Here is a 25,921-nt window from a genome sequence, read left to right on the forward strand (position 1 = left end):
CAAAGTAGAGAGATAGAAAAGCAGACTTGAAAAATTAATTTATTTCTTGTTATATATGAAAAAACACATATATTTGTAGTGGTATAATTCCACTGATTTTGATGATGAACATTATCTGTTGAAACAAAAATAGTAAGATTCATAACATCTACATTCAAAATAGCCTCACTTTTTATCAACTGTTTTGTACCAGGTTTACACTGTATGTAATTTTAAAATTTTGAGTTATTTTTCCAATTCTTACATCATTTATCTGTTCTGTCTGCTCATTCTTTCAACTCTCAACCACCTCTTGGCATTTTTTTTTCCCTGTCTGGCAACAAAGTTGTCATAAAAGACAAAACAGATAAAATAGCAGAATAATGACACTGAATGCCCCCTCTGGTGAGAGCTAGATTTCCTCAGTGGAGAAGGTATGACATTCTTTCATTTCTGACACTTGAAGGCTTTCTTTAATAATGTAATTTCAGCCTAATTTAACCATCAACAGGCTAGATGTCTTTTAAAGGTACTTCCATCTTTTATTGTTTTTAGCAACCCATTACTTCCCAGCCCAACCAGCCCCAGTTCAGCTCTACACTGGCACAGTATGTTGCAATAAATCACTCGCTGTCTGACCTTTGCAGTTTTAAAATAAAAATCCCAACATAAATGTAGATGTATGCAGTGATGAGGGAAGAAGCAAAACAATGTTTGCTTCTTCTTCTTCTGGTCACCTGGCTTGAATGTCTCTAATGCCAGGATGTTGTTTCTCTGGACAGAAGAGGAGCTAGCATTTAAGAAATTTTATAACCAGGGAATATTTTTACTACTACTGCAGATTAACATTATGCTCTCCTCTGCTAGATGTGATCCCATTTAATTAAGTCCTGTCCTTGCAGAGGCACTTGATGATGTGGCTCTCTTGATGATGAGAAGGTTGTACACAGCCTGCTGAGGTCAAGTTCCCAGCAGTCACAGAGTACGTCAGTGGTGCCGGTGAAGTCAATGGAATTGCTTTTATGTACTTTATGTTTGAGCACATGGTTAAACCCTGCTTTTACAGCTTTTTTTTTTTTTTTTTTTTTTTTTTTTTAACTGTTCTTCTCTATTGAGGTCACATTGACTTTCATTCTGTTTGTGGTTTCAGTCTCTATTTTTTACTGAGGACATTGCAGGCTGAACAGGAATTCTGCTTTTTCAAGTGGCATACAGAAGAACAATTTCCTACTTAAAGTTTTCTTCTCTCTCAAGTACTTTGAAGAATACATCTTAGTTCATTCAGATACATCATGACTGAGGTTTAAACTGACTTTTGTTTCCAGCAGCCCCTGGCAGACACCTGAAAGGGTTTGTGCAAGCACCACCATCACACCTACAAACACCTGAACTGTGGCAAACTCTCAGGGAGCCAGTGTGGCATTCCACTGCACTCTGCACTGAGTCATCTCTGAGTTGGGGCACTTCTCTTGGCTTCCTCTTTTCCTCTCCAGGAGCCAGAAATAGTTCCAGGAGCAGAAGACAGTTCCAGTCTGGATCAACTGCTGAATTTTTCAGCTTGTATTTTTATCTCTTCCATATGATGCTGATCCTGGAGAGGAGCCTAAGTTGAACACTCCTGCCTTTTTTTCGTGGGTCTTCTGCTGCACCTAAAAAATCAGGTCTGTGGGGTAATTGTGGAATCTCTGGAAAGCTCTTTCTCTTTTGCCTTTCTCCCTTGCCTCCTTTGCCTATGGCTGTAGTGATCAGCAGCACTCACTGCAGAACTCAACATGCAGCAATTATGCATCAGTCCCACATGCTGTACATAACCACACTTGTATTTTGGACCTGTAATTAAGTCTTGGGGAAATGCTCCACTCATTTACATCACCAGACTGAACCACGTTAAAATACTACTACATTGGAACAATGTTTTCCAAAACAGTTGATTTGAAATAGGTCTGATTTCAAAGGATCTACCAAATTCTCTTCTAAAAGTTTGTAATGCTGCAACAAATCAAAAATGGGACAAGTGTATATCAAAATATTAAAAAATTATAAGTGTCATAAGTGTCAATAATGTGTATATATTAGATTATTTGAATAATTATCTTAAATTATTTATGTGCTTAATATATTAGTTATTTACTATCAAAAATTATGATATCTAGATACAGCTATAACCTTAGTGGATTAAACTGAAACACTGTGCATTTGATTACTTATGAAACAATAGAATCAGGCAATCATATTAAGAGACATATCAAAAGTACAGAAACATCTGGTTTTTCTATCTCTGACTAGTTTAGCTATCACACTATTTGATGGACCAAAAGATAGCTCCCTGAAAAAGTGGATGAAAATCATAAAGCTGTGACTAACATGGCGATATTGCCTTTCATCTTCCTCTCCACTCACCCACTTGGACAAATAGGGCTTGTAGTTACTTCTTTCCTCTTCAGCACATTTGCCCAAGGCAAGAAACCAAAGAAATTACAGGTAACAGTTTATCAAATGCTCAAAGGCAGTTAACTCCCACTCTTCTGTCACTCAGCATCATTTTATTAACAGAACCTTGACCCAGGTGTGCCATGAGCTTGAAAGTTCAGTAGGTGGGATGCAGCTGTCACATTAAAGATGGATGATGTGCATTTTATGTTTTCAGTGCGTGTTAGTGTATCTCAGAGAGGACGTGCTAATAGAAGGTGACATCTTACCAGTGATATTGTGGGAGCCTTGGGAAAAGGACTTGCAGCAGTTCCAGCATGTGATAGGAATGGACAGGAGGAGAGTTTTCATGGTTTATGTACAGGGGCTGTAAGTTTGCATTTGAATTTCCAGCAGTGGAAATGTGCATGGCACAGGGTTTATCAAAATCAGCAAGACTATGTATAATGCGCAGTTTGCTACACAAGCAAGGTTTGAGAAGACTAATGATGACTGAAATAAAATTTTATTAAATATAAATAAATTATAAACACATTTTAGATTATTATATTGCTCTGTTATTGGTGTAATAAATCTATTTTGTTTAATAGCTACAGATATTATGCATTAAGAAAGGTATTTTCACATACATGACAAACGAATTTTTCTTAACATGTGAAACTGTCCACAATGTTCTGTTGCTTTCTTCTTTAATGAGGTTGAAATTGAGGAAATAATCTGAATATAGGTCTGCATTTTAACTTTTTATCAATAAAATTGATATTTAAATTATGAAAATTTGAATTATTTAAGAACTTTTAAGATATCTTAATTTCATATCTACCCTTTTCACTGTATTCAAGGAAAAAATGAATCAAGTGTGTAAAAAACAAATGGTTTCCATTGTAAACAATGAAAAGAGCTGTTTATTGCCATTTTCATACAAATTCTCTTCTTGTTAAACTTATGCCTTTTCTCACAGAAATGCTCAGTTTTCCTGCCCAAGGCTAAATGTCCACCAGCACAGGTCCTGACCCTGCACCACGCTGTGAAGGTGGCACCAGTTTGCCCTTCCCTCTTTGATAAAGAATTTTTCAAATGTTTTTAAGACTACCAAAAGTTGGAACAGCCAACCTCCATTCCCATCCTCTCTATTTCTCCAGCAACTGGTATTTTGATCCTTTTTCAAAAATCTGCATCTCACACTGACTCTCTCCTGGTGTGCCAGGGCTTCCACAGCACAGCTGACTCCCATGGAGCCTGTGCTCATCCAGTGGCCCCAAAGTGCCTCCTGCAGGGCCCTGGATCTGCTCAGCTTTGCTGAGGTGGGCTCAGAGCAGAATCTGCTCTGCCATAGCCTTTATTTTGGTCAGGATGGTTGATGGCAGTGGAATTGCTGCACGTAGGGGCCTTAATGCTGGTTTGGTTGGCTGATCCAGCAATTTGGATCGAGGCTCTAGCTCTCCTTTGCTACATTTATTCACTTCTATAGCATGGTATTCACTCTCATATTAATTTACATTTCCTATTATATCTCTAATGGGAACCCTCTAACCAGTCATTACTTTATCCATATGTTAAATGTTCATTTTGCAGCTCTTAGTATTCTGCCTAGGCTATATATCTCTTAAATACTAATTTTGGACATTGCCCAGTTTTCCTGTCTTGCTCTGCAGAATGTCACCATTCTGAACCTAGTCCAGTAGCCCTTGGACGGACTAAATACACACAGATCATTAGACCAACACCAATTTTCTGTTGGTGCCATTTTCATGCTCATTTTTTCCACAGAACATTTTTAAGCCCTTCTGAGTATTGCTTTAGCCTTCAATGTATACAGCTCGCTACAGTGTTCTCACAAAATAATCTCCCAGTTTGCAGCATGATTGGTTTTCATCCAAATACTGAAATGTTACTTTTTAGGTGAATTTTCCCTCTGTGTATGACAATGCTGATTGTTTCTCTGCCTTCAGGCCTCCAGAATCAACAAGTGTAAGAAGACAGGTCATGCTCATATCAGTCAGTGGCACAATTTCTTACTTCTTCAGTGGGATCAATTGTATCACCACACCTGAAGAAAAAAATGTAAAATGCAGTAAGAATTTTCTTACTGGAATTGCAACATTTGAACACTTCTGTTTTTAAGTTGAAGACCAGTTTTATTCTTGTCTTTCATTTTGGTGCTGGTGTAAACATCAGGTTTGATTTTTTTCCCCTCTTTTATAAATGTACATACTTGCTTTAGATATTTTCCAAAATTATGGCTATTGTAGCTGCTTTTACAAATGAAACTGCAGAATGTATGCAGATGGCCTCTACAGGAAGAGAGCTAAGTTTTCTCCTTCTCCCCTTCTGGTCCAATAAACATTGATTTATAAAATGTGGAACAGATCCCACAGGACACTAGAATATTCAGTAGCTTGGTAAATATTCAATGATCTAGGATATGCGTTCAAATATTTGCTGCATATAATGGATGTAAAAAGAAGAAAAGGAAAATTTACCTGTTGGTTTCTCCGACATTTTTATTATCAAGATGAGAAAATTGTTTTTTTGGGCTACCAAGGCACATCACCTGGGCAAAGCTAAGTAATCAGGTAAAGATAACAACAACTCTCCAGGAGGTGGTTTAATATGAATGTTCAAATATGCTTTGTAAAGAGGACTCAGTCTGATTTATTAGGTAAAAAGGGTAAACTGGGTTCTTCCCTGCATCACTGAGTGGGATAAGATTAACGATTTTACTGTAAGGAACTGTACCAAGATGAATGGTTATAGTAGAGATGCTAATGTTTGTGTTTAGCAGAAACTATGAGCAAAGAAGTGAAATGTTGCTACTGAAACGTTGCTAAGCTGTACCTCACCTTTCTCTGATACAGGTGAAGCACAGGAGTGTATCACAAGAGAAAAGCCAGTCCTTGACCCGGGGCTGCCCACAAAACATTCTCTGTATGATTTAGCTGGAATTCCATTTTCCATACGAAGAGGTGTAGACCCTGTGTTTGACTCCAATCAGGCATCTCTGTACCCTGTGAACTGTTCTGTCTTGGGGAAGCTGTGTCAGATAATAAGCACAGCGAGGCTGCGACGTGTCCTTTGTCACAGCAGCCCCCTCATCATCACTCCTGCCCTTAGTCAAGCTCCAGGGATAAATCCCTTTGCCTGCATGGGGAAGGCCCTTTCCTTCCGTGGGGGCACAAGTGAACCTAAGAGCATCTGTACAGCTGCAGGGAAGGTTTTGTATTTATTTATTTAGTCCACGGGAGTTGGTGTGAAGGGGAAAACTCCTCTCGGTACAGAGAAGGCTGAGTGGTGCAGGGGCCAAGGTGCCTTCCCTGACCTTTGGACCCAGGTGGACCTTGGCCTCTGCTGCAGCCAGAAATGAATTGCACAATACACGGGAGTAGGGGCTGGGGGTGTGGTGTAGGGATCTCAGGAGCCACAGAATACCAGGATCAATTCGGTTGGAAACGACCTTCGAGAAGATCGAGTTCATCCTTTGAGCAAACACCAGACTGTCACCTACAGCACGGCACTGACTGCCACCTCCAGTGTTCTCCTAAACACCTCCAGTCCAGCGGTGGTACCACCACCACCTCTCCGGGAAGCCCATCCCAACGTCTAATCATCATTTCCGTGAAGAAATTCCTCCTAATGCCCAACCTGATCCTCCCTGGCCCAGCTGAAGACCATGTCCTCCTGTCCTGACGCGGGTTACACGGGACCACAGCCTGCGGCCTCCTTTCGGGGACTTCTAGAGAGTGATAAAGTCACCTCTGATCTTCCTCTTCTGCAGGCTGAACATCCCCAGCGCCCTGAGCCGCTCCGCGCAGGACTTGTGTTCCAGACCCTACAGCAGCCCGGGAACCTCCGCCCGGCACCGGCAGCTCCAGCACCAGTTTTCCGGCCGGCGGGGGCAGTTTCCTGCTCCAGGGGCCGCTCCAGGGGCCGCACGGGAGCCCGGCCAGGCTCGGGGCTGGGGCTCGGGGCTGGGGCCCGGCGCCGTCGCCCGGCAACATCCCCGCCGCCCTGGGCACAGCCCGGCACCGCCGCAACCCGGAAGCAGAGGGGCGGAGGAGGCGGGCGGGGGGCGGCGGCGGGGCGGGACGGGACAGCGCTGCCCGCCCGCTCCTTCCCTCCCTCCCTGCCGCCCGCCCGCTCCGCGGGAGCTCCGAGCGCCGGCAGGGCGCAGCGCAGGCAGTGTGGCACCCGCGCACCTGCCGCGCCGTGTCCCTGCACAACACGCCGCCCCGGGTCCCGCCGGGCCGGCCCCCCGCGCTGAGGCTCCTCCCGGCGGGTGCGGGAGGAGGAGGCGGCGGCGGCTGAGCGGCGGCTGCCGGAGCCAACGGGCGGCGCGGAGCGGGGCGGGCGCTGCGGGGGTGCCGGGGCAGAGCGAGGCGTGACCCGGCTGACGGGCACCGTGCGGCGGGCGCGGAGCCGGACCGGAGCCGGCGGGATCAGCGGTGCCAGCGGCGGCGCGGGGCGTCGGTATCGCTCGGCTCTGGCTCTGGCGCGGCGTCTCCTCCACCCCCTCGTGAGCCTGGGGAACCTGCAGCTCAAAGCCGCCGCCAGCCACGCCACCATGTACCCCGGCAACAAGCGGAAAAAGCTGTGGCGGGAGGAGAAAGGTATTATCGCCCTTCCCCGGTGGCCGGGCCCGCTTCTCCCGCCTTTAACCCCGCCGGGAGGGAGCGAGGGGAGGGGGCGGTCCCGGTGCCTCGCCGCGGGCTGTCCGGCAGCGCTGGGGGACCGGGCGGGGAAGGGGGAGCTCCGTGCCCCAGTCCCGGGCTCAGCCGGCTGCGCCAGCCTTCACGGCAGGGGGATGTTCTCCCCACAGCTCGGCGTGTCCCTGAGGGGAGCAGCCCCGGGCGGAGCGCGGTAAACAACCCGCTCCTGCGGGCTGCCCGCCCCCGAGTCACCTTGGGGCAGCGCTCAGGCCGGAAAGTTGGGCGCACGCTCTCCAAACGTGCCTCTTTCTCCTTTCGAGGCGTTTGTTTTCCCAGGGGAAAGCCTGGTTTGGTGGTGTAATCGCTGTAGATTCCACTGTCGTTCAGCCGGAGTGAAGCCTTCGGGGTGTGGGAGTCTCGGAGCACCGCTACGTCCCATCTTTTAAACCATTCATGTGGTTTTGTATGTATTTTAAGGACCCCTAGCTGTGTATTCTCAGTTAATGAAGCCCCTAAGCCAAACTGCAGAGCATGAAAGCTGTGGGCCAAGCGTTTGATGCAGACGTTGGGGTTTTTTGGTACTTCATGTTGATCCCGAGAAGAGCAGCGTTAAAAATTAAGAAAAGAGTGGAAGTGCAACATTTATATCTGTGAGGAGAAAAGCTTCTTGCTTCAAATAATGTAGTAATAGACGAGGAGAGGAAGAAGAACAGATCAGAGGATCATATTTTAAGTTTTCTTTTTTTTTTCTTCCATCACCCTCGTATGTTTCAAGTATGTTTCAAGCTAAGAAGGCAGAAGACCAGGAGTCAAGTGCATCGTTCTAAGGAAAAATTGTTAAAACACAAATGAACTTATTTTTCTGTAGGTTAGTTGCTCCTGTCAAACTCCTCTCAAATGAAGTGAGGCTTTTTCTGTCAAACTGTCTCACAATCCATGCTTCTATAGTAAAGGTGAGGCAACAGATTTCTACCTGACAGAAGTTACTGTTTTCACTGAAGAAGGTACAGTTAAACTGTTTTAAGCGTTGTTTATGTGTGATCAGTTATAACCAACTTTTCCCTTAATGCTGTATGTTTTACCTTCAGGAAAATGCAAGGGGCAGATGGGGAAAACTTACTGGTAGGCTCTAATGAATGTTGTTATTACTCCTACTTGTCTCTTTGAGCTCTGTTGCTGTCTGTGTGAATCCAGAGCCTGGCAGGGGAACTCAGACCATCAGTAAGGAGGGCAGAGTGGAGGGTCTGGGAACTGGAGCTGCTGACACCCTTTGGGTGTGAGGATGGTGGTCTCCATCAGCAGGGTGATGTTACTGAATGCAAACCAGCCCTGCTTAGTGCTGCTGAGGCTTTTCCATCCAGGAAGCATTTTTTGAGTGCTAGCTGGCCACAACTCCCTGTCTTTTTGCCCAGTGAGAACAGAGAGCATTTGCCAGTCTTCTGCTCCAGTAACTGTTCCATGCTGATAGTGTTGGCCCTGAGTGTGAGGAGGGCAGAAAAAGCTGCTCTCTTTTATTGCTGGCATTGCCCTTCAGTTTTCAGCTCTGTAGGACTGTTCTTATCAAGTACCTCATTTACTAGAGAGGAAAACTGCACAAGCCCAACAATCTTTTTCCTTTTTCACCTTTCACAGGCACCCCTGAGCCCCTGCAAAGCTGGCTGTGCTCACTGCCTCTGTTCTTCCCATGAAGCTCTGAGTGCAGTTGCTCTCAGCCTTTTATATTCTGAAGCACTTCTTTAAAGGAAAAAAAAGCACCGGTTGCTAAATATTGAGTTCAAACCCACTGACAATACCCTTGCTTTTCTTAATTACTTTCTTGGTAATTAAGGGTTGGTCCAGATCCTCCCAGGGGAGCTCTTCCTTGAGGACAGCTGAGATGGAGCAGGAGCAGGAGTGGAGGTGATTCCAGAGCCTTAGACACAGGACTGGGCTGCCTGCAAACTTCCCAAGTTTCTGCCACAGGCAGAAAACTGTACTTGCAGTGAAGGCTGTTGGGAGCTTCCTCCGGGAGGTTTGTGTATAATTAAGACTCAATTTAAGCTCTTGCTGCTGACTCACAAGGGCAAACTTTTGTAAAACCTTTCTGTAGAGAAAAACTTGTGTTTTGAAGACACAGGAAGGCTCTGTTGCCTCTTCAGCAAAAAGGCACCTGGGCTTGCTCTGCTTGCCAGTCCCTCAAAAGTGACATGCTCTCTCAGGTCTGCCTGCCTGTAGGACTTCCAGTGTGCACTGGAATACTTGGAGTTTTGTGTGCCTGGAGCTTGGATAATGGAGCTGTTGTTGTGCAGAATGGTGACCCTCGTTGTGTCAGCTCTGCTTGGCAGGTGTAAATGTCCCACCGAGATACCAGGCTGAATAAGGAGAGAGAAACGTTTTTGTCAACCAAAGAAGTTAGTGATGCTGTCAAACTTATTTTGTTAAGGGAGGCTGTGCTCAAAACTTGCCTTATTGGGCTGCTGACAGCAGCCTGCATAATGAGGAAACTTTATTTTGAAAAAAACATGAACAAAAGAACCCCAAACCAGATCTCAGTGATTTTCTTTCTTGGTTTTTTAAGGTTTGATCAGAGAAGCAGTTTCCATGTTCATCTTTTGCTGCTTCTTCAACTTGAGATGAAAATGTTCTTTCTGTGACTGCCTAGTCCTGTATGTAAAATGCAAATAACATAGGTCTAGCCTTTCCCTACACCACTAAAAATTCTTCAGTCATTGAAGAGCATTTATGACTGATTAATTAAACATGTCAAGAAAAACTGTTAGTGTGGTTAAAGTAGCACAGTGCTACTGGTAAAAATAGATCCAGAAATTTGAGTAGAGTATGTGATGTTCTTTATTGTTTGTTTTCTTTCCCCCTTTCTTTTGGGAGGGGAAAAAGCTCTTCATCTTGTGCTGAGCTGATACTAAGCATTGATGAGGAAGGGAGGGAATAGAGGATGTGACTGCAAAAATGAGCTGAAGTGCTGGGGTTGCTTGTAGTTTTGGGTCATTGGGATGGCTTTTTTTTTTTTTTTTTTTTTTACTGTAGAAGTCCATTTATAGCAGGGTCTGAAGAAGAGTGAAGTTGGCAGTAGCTGTCGTACTTGTGGGATGTTTGAGGCTTTACTTTTCACTAAACATCTGAAAAAAGAGGTGGTGATGTTCTGAGGGGAAAACAAAAACAACTGCCTGTATGTATGTATTTTAGTGTGGTAGCCAGGTGTGTCCTATCAGTGTTGAAATGAAAATCTCTAAAGCTAAACATGCCTTTTTTACCACCCCAGACACCTAGCAACTGACAGAACATTTCTGTAGCTCAGATTTCTCTTTTTTATGTAGCAGCATTTTATTAATTTCCCACCGTGCTCCCTGCCTTTACTTGAAATTCTGTTTTCTTAAGTTCTGGTTTACAGATGCAGAACCCACGGGACAGACTTTCATACTTGAAAACTCCCTATGAAACAACAATTCCCTACTAAAGTTGCTGTTGTCTGACACAGGAATGGAAGTGGCAGGAGGAAGCAGCACAGCAGTGATGTGGGGAGGAAGCCTGGAGAGCCCAGGGTGTGGGGAAGAGGTGTTAACTTTGCAGGACTGGTGTAGCCAGAAACAGGAATTGTGCAGTCGTATAGATCCACTGTGGTTAGCTCCTGTTGTCACTCACTGCATCTCTCCTGCTTGCTCCTCTCAAGTGGCATTTCATCCATCAAGGACACTGCATTGGTCACCCCCTAGCTCATGTGCAACAATGTGTGAAAAGTTGTAAAACTTTTATTTCTCTTTCCCTGCACAGAGCGTTTGCTGAAGATGACCTTGGAGGAGAGACGCAAGGAGTACTTGGGGGATTATGTTGCATTGAAAACTATCCCAACGTGGATGGAAGACTTAAAAAGTAAGAGTGAAAGTGATGGTAAGTAAAATGGGGGAGCCTTGAAATACAGAGCACTCTGTTTTCTCAGTCTGAAGTTACTTCTAGGAAGGCCAAGGCATAGAACCCATGTCGTTATGAGCAACAATTGCCTAAAATTGGGATGGGATCGGAGGGGAACCCAAACAAAGTTTCTTAAAGCCTGCCTGGTGTCCCAGAACTCTGCTGGGATCCCCGGATGGAGTCACTAACCCTTAAGTGTGTAGAATAGATCTTTTCTGCATGAATCTTACTTTCCAGATACTCCAGCAGTCAGCCGTGCCTGAACTTACTGAGCATAATGGTCCAGGGAATCTGGGCAAAACAGTGTTGCAGGTGGCCCAAAAGCAGAAGGGAGTATTCAAGTTGTTTTGTTTTCTAAGAATCCAGAAACTGGAGAAGATGGTGCCTCCCTTGTTTTTGCTCCTGCCTGCTTTCTTGGGTTGAGGAACATCAGTCTGGCCTGGATTAACTCCCATTTCTTTAGTGTGTGCAGCCTTATCATGGTTGTGATCATCAGTAGAGTTGTCTAAATACTTGTGGTGAGAACTGACCAAAAATGTGAATCCTATTTGCTTACAGACTTCTCTACTCTGCAGGTAATTCTGTAACAATTCATTGTTCTTCATCTAGTTCCCTTTCATTCACACAAGGGTGTGGAGCAATAGGGATGGCTTCTGCACTGGTTTCTTCCTCCTCTTTTTTTTTTTTTTTTTTTTTTTTTTTTTTTTTTTTTTTTTTTTTTTTTTTTTCTTGTGTCTTGCTATCCTACTTGGCTGAACCCTATTTTTTTTTTTTTTAAGGAGTATCTAACTATGTGACCTAAAGTGCTTCCTGCCTCTGCAGATACAGGACCAATTTTCTGACCCTTTTGTTGTCATTAAAGGCAAATACTGGCCTGGGTGAAGACGCGTGTAGAGTGGCTGCAGGTGAACATGGTCTTTATGGTGATAGTCCAGGTGAAATGAGGCCTGGAGCTAATCAGCTGTTTTCAATAAACTTGCAAGGGTGTAACACTTACTTTAGCACAATCTGAAGGAGCTCACAGATTTTCAGATGCCCTTGTCAAAAGCAGCTATTGCTATTGTCTACTCTTAAAAGCATCTGGAATAACTTTCTTAGTGAAAATACTCCAAGAGATTGCTGAGCTCTTCAGCCTTGCTGAGTAGCTGTGTTACATCAGTACCCACAGATCTCTTTCCTGATTTGAGTAGGTCATTTATATCTTGCAACATCAGAAAGCCTGTCCATCTAGAAAACAAAGGCTGCATAAAAATAAAAAAAGATTACCTGACTCCTCACAGGCTGATTTTTGGAGGCCTGTGGTATGTGGGAATGTGCAATATATCATGTGGTTTAACTGGGAGACTCTTTATCCCTCCTAGCCCAAACTATGTTTTTATTCCAGCTACTCTCAGATTCTCTCTAAAGCACTGAAATTCAGAGATGTTACATTACTTGGGCTGCTGAAAGTGACAAGGTGTGGATTTATGTTGTGATTGCTGTTACACCTCACAGAAGCAAAATGTCAGTGTTTAATATGTGGATATTGAATCATGGCAGTGGGGAATTTATTTCCTTGTAGCTGCTCTTGCATTCTTTCTGTTAGTACCCAGTACACTGCAAAAAATGCTGGAAGGCAAAAGTTGTGCTGGAACACTTCTCTGCTACTTGAAGGTTTTGTTATGCTGTACATTCAGGAGAAGATATCCATATCACTCTTTTCCTTTGATGTATTTGTTTTAAGCCATGTGTAATAGTGAACTTCTGGAAGGGTGGGCTGCTGAACTGCTTTCACATTCCAACTGATTAGGACAATTAAATATGTGTATTGATGTGATTGTTACTGCATCTCTTTCAAACTTTATTTCTCTTAAATGTTGACCCCCTTCTGAAGGTATCAAGCGTGTCTAAAAGCTGTTTCTTTGAGTTACAGAAGAACTAGCATTTAAATCTTACTGCTGATGAGAACTATTGCTCTGTTTGATGGGACATACAGAAGGCAACAGGTACAGGCTGGATGAGATTCTGGAGAGAACAAGTGAAGCCCCAGGTGTGATGGAATTGGTGATGATCTGACAATGTCATGTTCAAGTTCTGATATTTTCTTCAAGTGAAAGGTGGCTTCTTGCACTGACAAATGGAAGGGGTCTCAAGAGTGATGATGGTGAAAATAAAATCTTTGGTGTATTTGTCAAGCCAAAACAACTGATGGGGAATTTGGAAAAAATTCCTTACAATTCACTCCCACTGCCATACACAGTGAAACAATGACAGATTGATTAGTAAAGCATAGAGTGGCTGTTCAGGAAGAATGATGTGGAGAAATCAAGAAAGCAACCAAGAACAAATCAAGTGAAGCAGGCACAATCAATCAGCTGCTGGAGTAAGAAGCTATAGGAGAAGGGCAGAGCATCTGAGCTGGCAGCCATCCCCACAGACACTCAGTGCTCAACTGGAGATTATGGCTGTTCAGTCCTGCACAGATTTTTGTATTGGCTATTAAGAAAAATTGCATGTAGAATGTAAAACATTGTAAAACAGTGCTAACAGTGCTCATTTTTAAATGTGAGTCGCTTGCTGGAAGGTGTTGGGAGGTTCCAGTTAGGCATACATTTTTGTTATGTGGAAGATTATTGAAAAGTCTGTATGCAGAATTATGCAAACTGAAATGACCCAAGAAGTTCATATTGGGAAGGAACTAATCTCACTGCCAGGGTACTTCATGGGTGCTCTTTATTGGCAAATTGGAAGAACATACCTTAGTCTGTGGGAGAGTTTTTCCCTATCCTTCCTCCACCTTTTGATAGAAGTTGTGTTCAGAATTAAATTCTGAAGAAAACCAGCAAAGCTTGGTGGATGTTTGGTGTTCTGGTGAGGATGGAAGTCTTTGTAATAGAGAGATGTGCATCTATGTAAAGGCTCCTGAGGAGTGAAGTTACTGAATTTTGAGTGGCAGCTGACAAGGGCTTTGTCTCTTTGTAGCAACAAAGCTATTAAAAAACATTTGGAAGTTCAAAGAGGAAGTGTCTTTTAGAATGTTCTGCTATCACTAAAAAAAATAACCCCTAGATTTCTTGCAGGTCTTCTCATAAGGACATGGCCAGCTGTAAGAAATTAGGTTGGTGTATGTTTTGGCATGGAGTTTGTTCAATGTTTGTGTTAAGTCTTGGTTTTGGGAAGAGGGTGGCACGATGTGGAATGCAAAGACTTAAGCTTGGTGCCCACTTTTCTGAGCTAAGGGAGGCAATCTGACGTGGGATGTGTTTGTTTTCAGAAGGGCTTTGCTGTCAACACCCTGATTTTTGGCGTGCCGCTTGCCGGCTGCACAAGTGGATCTCAGAGATCAAGTAGGAAAAGGGACAGTTAGTAACAAGTGGCCCTCTTTAATGTCAAGAGGGGATGGTTGGAAGACAAAACTTTTATTCTTGAAGTGGTCCTGTAAATAGAAGCCTTCTCTGGTTTAACTGTATTTATTATGGAAACTAGGAGTTTCCACTTTGGAAACAGAACGAGCTTGCCGTAGAGGGCCGGATGGTGTGAGTATAGAGTGATCCATTGTTCTCCCCACTTGTTATCCTTCAGATACACCATGAGCATACACATCTCATCTGTTTTCTCATGTACTTTGAAACAGAGTGTCTTCCTGACAACATGTCAATAATGAACTTGTTTTATGAGGCTCTGGAATTTACATCCCTTTGTTTCAATGCTGTTTGTTACATACCACTTTGTTAAGCACTCATCTTGTACAGCAACAGGAGCTGATGTTGCTCCGTGAATAAAATGCCACCACGTAGACTAACAACTAGAGTGTATTTTCAAGTTAAATATTAGCATTTTGTTGGGTACACACTAATTCCCAAAGATGTCTTTACTCTGCAGTGGTGAATTTGAAAGATGACTTCCAAAAACCTTTCTGGAAAGCTTTTTTAAAAATGAGGGTCTTGGGAATTTCGTTGTCACTGAGTTTTGTGTGTCACTGGTAGAAAAACATCTTGTTGTATTAATTGGGTAATTCAGAAAATGGAATAAGTGATATTAACTCCAGGCAGCTGATAGTCCTGATGACTCTCTCAGCCCTTGGAATTCATTGGTATGACAGTGATGCCAAGAAAACAGCAGATTCAGGTGGTGGTTTAAAGACCTTTGCTTGTGGTAAGAACTATTTTTCATAGGGTGAAGTTAAAATGGAAGGAGACGATAACTGAGTTTATTTTTGTTTAAGGTTAAATGACACAAAAGGTCTGCAGTCCTTTTAAACAAGTCTTGAAATATGTTTAGATGTTTTGGCAGTCTCTGAATCTTTTTAATCTGCTATTTTAAAAGAAAATGATACGGCTCAAACTGTTCAAATTAATCTATTTTAACACTGGAGGGTTTTATGTATAATAATATGATTTGGATTTAATAAAAGCATCGTTGTACTATGAATGTGTAGTTTTCTAAATATTCACAGTGGGTTGACACAAGATTACAGAGACAAAGCATGTAGATAAGCCAGTCCAAATGCTTCATGGTGGAAAGAAAATCTGTGGTAACACTGAGCTCTGACCAGCATTTCTTGATGGGTAACTAACTCAAATACTCTCCCAAAGAGCCCAGTATCTCCCTGCAGCTCTGCTTGAGATGAATATCTGTCCTGCAGGAACTAGGAGCCAAGGTGGTGAGTATTAAACAGGCTTTGGAAAGTGGCACACTAGTAAGCTGCAGTGAAATTCAGCCAGACATCTGCAATTAAGAAATGGCACCTCTCTAAACCATTCAATAGTATCAGTGATTTATACAGAAAAAGAAATCATGTTCATCTAAAACATTGAGATTGTTAGATGAGTTTGATAATCACAAGTTCTCCTGGTAAGAGCTGTGTGAAACCTGTGTGCTTCAAGACCATCCCCCCACCAAAAATCCAAGCCCATCAGCTTTCATTATTTTACGACTGTAACAATTGTCTTTATAACAGGTTTTTGAGTGACAAGGAGGAAAGTAAACTGAGACATCTTAGTGTAATTTTTGCTATCTCTTTCTCAAAAAAAAGATGTTTTTGCCACTGAAACTCTTGGTTTGATGAATTTCAGAGTGCAGCAGTTTTTCTGCTGAGTACACACAGAAAACAGCAATAACTTGTGTGCCACCATTCAGGGTCTCCTCTGTTACCTGTGGCCCTGAATACGAATTCCAGATTCACTTAAACTTGTGCTGTGTTCAGCTTTGTCCTTACTTTTCATGTGTTGGCTCACTACTGTTACTGATGCTAAATAAACATCACAAGGTCTCTTCAGGACTGCTGTGTTTAAGGTTAGAAAACTGTGTCTCCTAGATGCATATGGAGAGCACTGCTTATTAATTGCTGTGTGTAATAGCTGGGACAGCACCATTTGTGTGAATTGTGTGAGGATCATGGTAATGAAGTATTTTAAAGGCTTGTGAAACATGCTTTTTGTGGACGTGGCTGAAAATCTGTTTGCTCATTTCTGCTCTCTGTCCAGGTTATGTGCATATTAAGGAAGCACCAAAGGATTTACAGGGGTAAGAAGAGCAAACCATGTTTGCAGCTCCTTAGTCTGTGCTGGAGGTGTCCAGGAGTCTGTGTGCCCGTGGCATAATGTGGAGTACCTTTAAGGCTGAGTTGGTATTTGTTTGGCTGCAACAGGGCAGGAGGGTGTAACCAGAGCCCTGTATGCTCTGCTTTGCTCAGGCTCTTGGCTGCCCTTTCAGGATGTGACCTGAACAGAGGCAAAGCTGCAGAGTGGTCCAAATCTGATCTGGTGACCCCACACACCTTTCTGGCTTTCCCAATACACGCCTTGGTTATTGATTTCCAAAGGAAGACTTGCACAGTACAGAGATGGGAATAACTCTTCAGGTGCAAGTTTACTTGAGCATGAACAGAGGAATAATCTGTGTATGTGTGTTGGTTTGTTTCTGGAGGTGAATTATCTCTATCTCTTTTATCTTCCTGATAAAAGTAGATTAGTGTGCTTAGTGTAAGGGGTGAAGGGAAACTAGAGTAAACAAAAAGACTGAAGATGTATTCAGTTGACCTTGTAAATCTCTGGTGAGCTTCCTGTGAATAACCTTTGTAGGATGGAATAGCTGCCAAAGAGATGACGTTCGTTCTACAGTTTGCATTGAAGTGTTTTTGGGGAAAAACAAAAAAGTTTCTTGCTTTCAGCAAGTATGAGATTATGATTATTAAGAAGTTCAGATCTATTTTCATAGATTATGAACACAAAATCCAGTGTAGCTAATCCTCTCTCTAAGAAAGTAAATCACTTGTCCTTGATGTAATTAAGATGATGACTTTTCTTTCAGCTGCTGCTCTGTGACTTTTTTAACAAGGTACCTTCCATATGGCATTAAGCTTATACAGGTCCTGGATAGAGTTATTATTTTGTGGCTCTTCTGCATGCAGCTGAGAAAGCTCTCTTATCTACAGTGCCAGACAGCTCCTTGAGGGGCAAAAGTTAACCATAGGAAAGGATGCTGCTCTCAACAATAAATTGATAAATTGGTGTCCTTATTGAGACTCTGCAAGCTCTTGATGGGTTTTAGAGAGGTATAGTAGGTGGAGATGCAAAGGGAAGTTAGGCACAGAAAGAGTAGTTTTAATGTTTAATTACTGATGATGTGAATCTTGACCAGATCAATAACCTTCAAACTTCTGTCTTGTGCAATGTGGGAAGCAATCTTTTTTTTTTTTTGACTGCTGAATGTCACTGCACTGCAATTTTGTACAGAGGTCCCTAAGGAAGTACTCAGTAGAGTTAGGAAGTCAAGATGATGCAGTGTGCTGTCAGCTGGCAGGGGTGCTCAGAGTGTGAGGGAGGATGGCTTTAGCAGCAGTGATGCTTTAAGTTGGGATGTGCTGTTCTTCAGAAACTGCTGAGAAAAGTTGTGGATTCCAGCTTGGAATATTTTGGTGGCTGACTTGAGTAAGATAGTTTAATATATGCAGGGGAAAAGTAACAGGTTATATAATTTTTTCTTTGATTTTTTTTCTATTCTTCTTTTTATATATAAAGGGTGAGTTTCTTTTGAGTGTGGGGGATTGCAAGATCCAACCCCCAAATTAATGCATTGCTCTACAAAGGCAACTTCAATAAGTCATCTGGCTTTGCTCAGTATGGTGGCTTGGCTAATGCTCTAGTCTATAATTTATGATGGATTGTGGCATATGTCCTCACAGTCTTTTGCAGACAGATGTGAGCCAGTGTGCCAGCCTGATGAGAAGCCACGTGCCTAAGATTAGGTTGAGGCCAAAACCAAACTGTTAAATTGTACCCTTGTCATGGCTTGCTAATGTGGATCTGTTGCCTGGCTATGTGACTTTAAGATATTTTCAAAAACAGGTGGAAAAAGCTGATGTCCTTCCACAGAAGATGGAACCCTGTTTTGATTAGACAGGTAGAGAGTGGTATGTCTTGGTTTAATTTGATGTAGCTTAAATATGACAGGTATTTATGAAGGTGCTGAACTATTGCCCCAACTAGGATTTGCTGCCTGGTTCTTTATAATTGGTGATGACACAAGGTAAGCCACCCAACTCTGGGTGTAAGAGGTTTGCAATAAGTTTGACAACTAACCTCACGCTCAAATGAAATAATAATACTGCTTTAACTCCCTTGAGGGTGTTGGGTTTAAACAGTTTAAGCTCACCAAGCTTTCTGTTTGGATCATGTTAACTGGCTTTCATGTGTAGCTCTATTTGCTTCATGCACAGTTAAACACCTGATTACACGTGTTAAAAACCCAGTCACTGGAAATAACATAAGCTTGGCTTCCCCTTTTTGATCCAGTAGACCCAAACTGCTCAGCATGTCTCTTAACAAGCCAGTGAGGGTCTGACTAACTGTAGTGTAGAATTATACGGCTGCAAAAGACCTCTAAATTCATTGAGTCCAACCATGAAATGGTAGTAGTTACTCTGTGAAGTGATACGTGGCTTTCTCCATGTGAGGGCATCTAGCTGGTGTGTATTTGGAAAATCCAGTTGAAAGAAAATTCTCAGCCTTGTAGGAATTGCTGCTTGTTTCTTATGATGCCCAAAAAATGCTCTTCTGTGCTAGAGAGAAGGCTTAACAATCCAGTTGAAAGATGATAAATTTGGATTTTGCACAGCTTTGAAAGCCATTGAGATGATACTGAGAAATATTTTCTATTCCATCGTGCGTATGAGGGAGAAGCATGTTTGTGCACAGAGATTGTACTGAGACTTGCAGGCTATTGCATGTTGACTTGGCATGTTTGCAGAAATGTGTCACAAGGGCCTGCACCAAAATTTCCAGATGCTTTTTGGGGGTGGGATGCTACAGAATGCACATGTTGGAAAATGAAGCCTCTCAGCCTTGTGCTGATGTAGCCCATGCATTTATTTCTGAGAGTGGATGTAGTTCTCTGCAAGCACCTTTGCACTAACAGCATCCCTGGGAGTTGGTGCTCAAATGTTTTGTTAGAAAAGGCTGCTCTAGAGTTTACCCCAAGGCTCCTGTTCAAAAGGCTCAGCCCATCTCTAATGCAGAGTAGGTATGAAGAAAGTGCAGATATGAAGAAACTGGTTGCATCTCTGTCTTTAAAACATTTCCTTAACTTATCCTGCCCTTTGCTTTTTCCCAAAGGCTTGTTCATGCAATGATGGGCTTTTTTAATGGTCTCCTTGGTATGGCTGGTTAGACTGGAAAGATGCTCCAAGTTGTGCATTTTCCATTTGCTGCACAGGTATGACTTGTAGCTGAAGTTCAGCCTGCATGCTCAATGTCATCTTTTCTGTGTAGGGTATTCTACTGCTCACCTGCCAATGTACTGTGTGTTGCAGTGCTGCCCTTTGCTGGGATTTCCTAATGGATCTACAGCCACTGAAAGCAAACCCCAGACTTCATGTAGCTGTCACTAGCAGTATGGGTCAGTCATAATTAAAGAAAAAGTAGAGTTCCATTCTGTTTTTTCTCCTCTTACTGCATTCCCACCAGGGGAAGGATTGTAAATGTACTGCAAATAACTAAATCCAGGAGAATATGTGATGTACACAGACATTCTTATATTGGCTTAAAGGCTTTGAGATTGGGTGTGTCTTTCATTTCTAGGTAGATATGCAAAAAAGATAGAGCTAGATATTTCTGCTAACTGCTAGTGAGTTTGTAGCTGCTTGAGAATTTGTATTAATTTCAATTTTTTAAGTCCTTGAATGAAGCAAGCATGACTTGCAACACAAATTAGTAGTGGTAGAGTGTCTTCAAGTATTCAGAGTTTCCCCTGTCCCTTGCTGTTTATGTTGAACATCCAGTATTCTTCAGTGTAGCAAATTACATCTGGTATCTCAAGGAGTAGGGGAAAAAAAAGTGCTGCAAGGTAAGAGCTACTCCCAAACCTAATGTCTCCATGCAGAAATTATCATCTTTTGCACCTGTGTAAGAACTTACTGTCTTGGTTTGGAAAACAGGTGTCTGCAAGGAAGGTGGGAAACTGGGAAGACGGATAGAGCTAGTGCTAAAGGCAATCTGCCTCTGATACATTGCAGCTGTATTAATTACCAAAGAGTGGGAACAGCCTTGCCCTCACAGCTGGGTGTAATTATGAGTGATTGAGTTAGTAGAGTCAGTTGGAGTTTGCTGGTTGTGCTGTGAGGACGAAGGGACAGGAGGTTGTGTGAGGGACAGATAAGGTAACCCTGTACGAGGGACAGACAGACAGACAGGGTTAGGGGGCTCTGCCAGGGACAGGAAAGCAGCGAGCTGGAGCTGCAGAAGGAAGAGAGAAGGAGAGAAAAGAGCCAGAGCTGTGGGGAGCTGCCCTTAAGATTGCTACATAGAAAAGGTATGAAAGACTTCTAGGTAACATGGTCCTGAGACTTAAGTCCCCTGAAGTTTTTATTGAAGCACTCTGAGTGCAGTGGCCGTCTCGAGTACGGCGGGAAAATCCTTTGGAATGGAGAATATTACCTCCTTCCCTCCAGATTATTGTAACTTTGAAATTACAGGGCTTTCAGGCAAACATACGGGAAAAGGACTAGCAGTTCTTTACTAGTACGTGTATGGATAACAAGGCAAACAAACAACAATAAATTCTATGGCTGTAGCTGGAACCGCAGAGGGGTGTCCCAGCAGGCAGGGGCTGTGTGGTACAGCAGCAAAAACCCCAAAGCAGTGGCAGAAGAAGGGCTGGGGTTGGCCAGTGGCTGCCCGGCTCCCGAACAGGGCAGGGAGAGGCTTCCTTGGAGGGAGAAGGGGCTCGGAGATCCCGGGATTTCCCCTCAGGCACCCGGGTAGATGGTGAAGGATCCTTTTTTTGTCAGGTGTTAACGGGGTCCCGGTGCATCGGCCGCTCCTACAAGCAGAGCTCCACTCGTGGTAGGAGAAGGCAGCAGAAAACAGAATCCCGCAGTAGTAGCAAATTCTTCCCACAGCGACTGCAGCCTGTTTCCCCTCCAAATGCCAGGAGCACAAGAGAAAGCCAGGAGCTGCACCCAACCCCTTCTCCCAGCCCAGACCTTGTGATATCTCTGCCCTTCCCAGAGGAACCCCCAAGTAAAGAGAGAGAGTAGCCAGCTGCACCTCTCCCCTGAGCTTGGCAACTTCTTTTGTCTTTCTCAAGTACCCGGTCATTTTTGTCGCCTAGCAACACATGGTCGAAAATTTCCTTCGAGAAAGAACGAAAGGTAAAAAAACCTAAACCCCAACACTTTTTACCTACCTGTCCCAATACCAGAAAACTAAAGTTCCTTCTCCCACCCGGTAAGCTGTTGTCACTCTATGTCAGGCAGAGAGGTTGCTGAATGACAATGCCATGAAATATTTGCTGATAGTTTTGCCCAAGTTTTGTAGTTTTCTGGTAATAGCATTTAATTTCCAAGCTGTATTTCAAGTACTACAAAAGCCTGTAATACTCAGCCAGAGAAGCCATTGCTCTGCAATGGTGTAGAGAATTAAAAAACCAGAAAATGTAGAATAAAAATTGTCTGGCAGCTTAGTAAGTTAATGAATGAAAGTAATGAATTTATGGTTTCCCCCATAAACTTATTTTAATCCTCCTTGATGCTGTATGTGCTCACCTATTTAAATGGGCTCTCACATTGTGGTAAGTAAAACAGATGCTGCTGAGGACTAAATACCTGGTTCGCCATGAAAAGTAATTTTTTTTCCAGACAGTTTGTAAAGGTGAGTGGAGGAATGCTTCACTGCTGGTGGTAGATGCTGTTTTGGGTGAAGGCTCATAATTACCCCAAGTGGTACTGGAATCAGTTTGAACACACCAGGAATAGTTGTATGAGTGCTGTGATACAGCCAAGACAGCTCTTGCAGTGAAGGGATCTGCTTGCTCTTAGAAGGAATCTAGTGAAGCAGAATCACTTGTAGTCCTCCAGTTCAACATACTCGTGGGGCAATGCACTATGATCTAAAGCAGTGTCATATGTTTGGGTCTCCATTTTTGAACTTCCATTGTTAATTATGAACTCTGTAGCAGAGGGAGAGTGTCAAGTAGGAATTGAGTTGGAGGCAATGCAGTGCAGTTCTTGCCTCAGTGTGACCTTGGCTGACCATTTTATGTACTTCAGTCCAACTCAGGCTGCCATTCACTGAGAAGAATCTATATTGAAATTCTTGGTATCACTTGGAATGAGGTTCTGATAATCAGGCTTGGGCAAGAACTTAGCAAAATCCTGTATCCAACAGCATTTTTATTCCACTGTATCATTCCAAAGTCTGGAATCCCTCTGAAGGTCCACATTATAAAACCAACCAAACAAGACAGTGATTGAATAGGTTTCTTCACACAGACAAAGCACAGCTCCTTCTGAGTCACAGCTGAACCAGCAGCCTTTTCTATAGACCCTAAATCATGAAATCTCCAGCAAGCATAGCAACCAGAGCAGCTGGATGCTGACTCTCCAAGTAAACACACAAATACCCAAGGGTCTCAGCCTACTTATGTCGTGTCTTTGCTGTCAATGTACATGATGCTGAAGTGAGAAGGCTCTGATTTATGAATTGACTGTTGCATGTCCCTGCAGATAAGGGTGCATCACAAATTAGAATTGTGAATGTATTCCTGTTCTTGTTTTCCTCGTTTGTTGTTACTCCTTTCTCTCAAACTTTGTTCTTTGGTGCTTTAGCATTCCATACCAAGTCTTCTCTAGGTTAACAAAAACTTCATAAAAAAGGCAGGCTCTTGCTTTCCTGCTACTTCTTTCTCTCCCAGACTTAAAGGTTTTTCTTTTTTCCACTCAGCTTTGTTATTTTGGGGATATAGAGCTCTGTGTGGGATAGACTGAGAAAAAGGTTGTTTAAGGACTGTGCAAGACCTTGTAACACAAGCAAATTGCATTTTGCATGAGCGTTGTGTGGGTTGTTCAGAGTGACTGGCTGTTTTGATCAATTCTCATGGTACACCACTCTTTCTGTCTGTAAAGTGTAAATGTCTTCAATGGCTCCCATTTAAATGTGACTGAAAAGTCCAGGCTCACACTTTACACCTTGTTTGAGGGCTGCTGGTAGCCACATCTCTATGTTAAACTTGGTGTGAGTGAATGAACTCGGGGCTTTTTGTGGTAGTTGTACAGGGGTGAGTTACAGCCCCTCACATGGGGGATATTTCATGCCTCCTGCAGAACCTTGAATAGGAGATGCCATGACCTCTGACCTGGAAGGTGGGGCAGAGTGTGCTTCAGGAGGTTGGTCCAAGGTGCAGAACTGAGATGTGTAGTTCATGCACCAGATGAGCCACAAAGATGATTAAAACATGATTAGGGGAGTGAAGCATCTCCTGTGCCTGGAGAGACTGAGAGAGCTGAAGTTTAGCCTGAAGAAGAGCTACCCCAGATGGGATCTGATCAGTGTTTATAGACATAGAGTGGAGGGTGTAAAAGAGATCTCTCCAGACTCATCTCTGTGGTACACAGTGACAGGACAAGAGGTAATAGGCACAAGTTGAAAGAGGAAATTTTTTCTCAGCGTTAAAAACCAAAACTACAGACATACTGTGGGGCTGACTGAACACTGGAACAGGTTACTTGGAGAGGTTGTGGAATCTCTGTCTTTGGAGGTATTTTAAACTCAACTGGGACAAGGTCTGGACAGCTTGCTCTGGGTGACTTGATCAGTGGAGGTGCCACCCAACCACATCCATTCTGTGATCCGTGGTGTCAATTTGCCTCCGGAGCTGGTACTTGGCTGTAGTCCTCAGCTAATCCAATTACGCCACTTGGTAATTAGCTGAAACAGACCATATTGGCAGAGTGTGCAGCCGGGGAGAAGGTGTTGGTGTTCATCATCAAGTGCTTTTGACTTGCATGTTGTGCTGCATTTTTGGCTGGGTAGGAAGTGATTTGTCTGCAACAGATGTTTCTTCCTTGTGCTCAGGTTCTGATCTCGTTTAAGTCCAAGAAGTGATAGAGCAAATCTGTACTACAAATCTGAAGTACTACAGTGCATCTGTGAATGCTTTTCCCCTGGTGATGGAACATATGGAAATAATGCTTATCTTGATTTAGATAAGCAATTGCCTTTCCTGTGCAATCATCCATGCTTAGTAGGAGTAGAAGCAGACACATAATATTACAGGACTTACAATCTGTCTTTTCCAACGCTCCATAAGCCTATGCAGAAACAAATGGAATGGGAAGTTGTGTTAGATGTGAGATTAGTAATTGCTAATAGTTCATCATTTTTAGTCTGTATGGGAAACTTGTGGAAACAAAGCCTTAGGCACTGAAGGGAAAAAGCACAGAGTGTGAATTGCTGCTGCACATTCTGTCAGGGTCAGATGCACTCCTAAAGCTCACTCATCTCCTCTGCAGCAACCCAAGAAAAGTGGTTTAGTGTCCCAGTATGGTCCTTCTGAGCTTGGCTGTCCAGCTAGCTCTTGCTCTTCAGACACCATACAAACGACTTAATCCTTTGGGTCCAGATTTCAAACAGAGACGTGACCTTGCTTGGAAGAATGGAGCGGACTCTCACACTTGCTGTTGCTTAGGAGGGTTTATTCAGGGCGAAGGCCCAGGTGGTCAAAGCGTGAGTGCCCTCCAAAGTTCTGGCTTGCCCTTATTAACATGGGCGTTACAGATGGAAATGAAGGGGAGGGGTTTAGGTACAGGGGGGCTGGACTTCGACATGTAGGGGAAAAAGGGGTGTGGATGTTACCCGAGGCCTGGCAAAAGCCACCTGGCTTGCAAGAGCCATCAAGTACCTGGGAGTGTTCACAGTACAAAGTTATACAATGGCCTAGGCCAAGGCTGTTAAGAGATACAATAGGGATGGCTTGGGCCTATTATGTGACTTGATTACAGCCATTAAGGGAAACGGGGTGGGAGTGGATGAACACTTACAGAAACTTAATACCAAAAATTACAAACATTTTAGAAAACCCAAAATGCACACTGCAACATCCCAGTGAAATATTTGCTGAGTAGTATTCTTCCAGGAGTGGAAGGCCTGCATCTCTTCTGGGGATAATGTGATTCTTGTCCCTTGCTTAGGTTCTTTTCCCAGATCCTGTTAGAGAAACCTTCCTTGTGGGAATATGTCTCTGCTAGTAGCTATTGTAGCAGGGATGAAGTAGTGGGCAGATTTATTTCTGTTGAACTTGGAATTAATTTACTTCCCTCAGCTATGGATTGAAAAGCTGACTAGGAATGATGGAACTCTCCTATTTTCAGCTTTTTTTTTTTTTTTTCTGGCAATCCAGTCTGCTACTTGTGTTTATGAACTTGAGAAATGTGTCCTGTTACTTCTTTAAAAAAACTTCCCTTATAACAGTGTGAGCCTGTGAGCCTTGCTGCCATCAATCCTCCTCACTTCTTCTCTCTTTGATTTCTTCTCTTATTGGCCTTTGCCTATGGGGCACCAAGAGGCTTTTACTTTGCCATAGGTATTTTTTTATACTATGGGGCTTTGGTACCTATTTATACAAATTTGTGTGTGCTCTATTCTTTCATTAACAGTCATTTTAAAATGCAAATGTAGGGTTTTTTGTAGTAAGGTCTTCAAGCT

At 43.2% G+C, this 25,921-nt stretch overlaps 1 protein-coding gene across 8 annotated transcripts in view; it reads left to right on the forward strand.

Moving 5' to 3' along the window:
* Positions 1–6,869: 6,869 nt before the first annotated feature.
* The window catches only part of MACROD2 (mono-ADP ribosylhydrolase 2), an 866,413-nt gene continuing 847,361 nt past the window's right edge, over positions 6,870–25,921 (forward strand). For 4 of the 8 annotated variants that reach the window (XM_083858370.1, XM_083858374.1, XM_083858376.1 and 1 more), the window contains exons 1-2: positions 6,872–7,016; positions 10,824–10,940. In XM_083858370.1, coding sequence (XP_083714496.1) covers positions 6,971–7,016; positions 10,824–10,940 — 163 coding nt within the window. In that variant the 5' untranslated portion in view covers positions 6,872–6,970. Of the gene's footprint in view, positions 7,017–10,823; positions 10,941–25,921 lie in introns of all 8 variants that reach the window. The other 4 variants (XM_083858375.1, XM_083858373.1, XM_083858372.1 and 1 more) reach the window with 4 other exon arrangements.

The sequence above is a fragment of the Zosterops lateralis genome, assembly GCF_965231275.1.
Source record: "Zosterops lateralis genome assembly, chromosome: 3".
Taxonomy (NCBI): Eukaryota; Metazoa; Chordata; class Aves; order Passeriformes; family Zosteropidae; genus Zosterops; species Zosterops lateralis.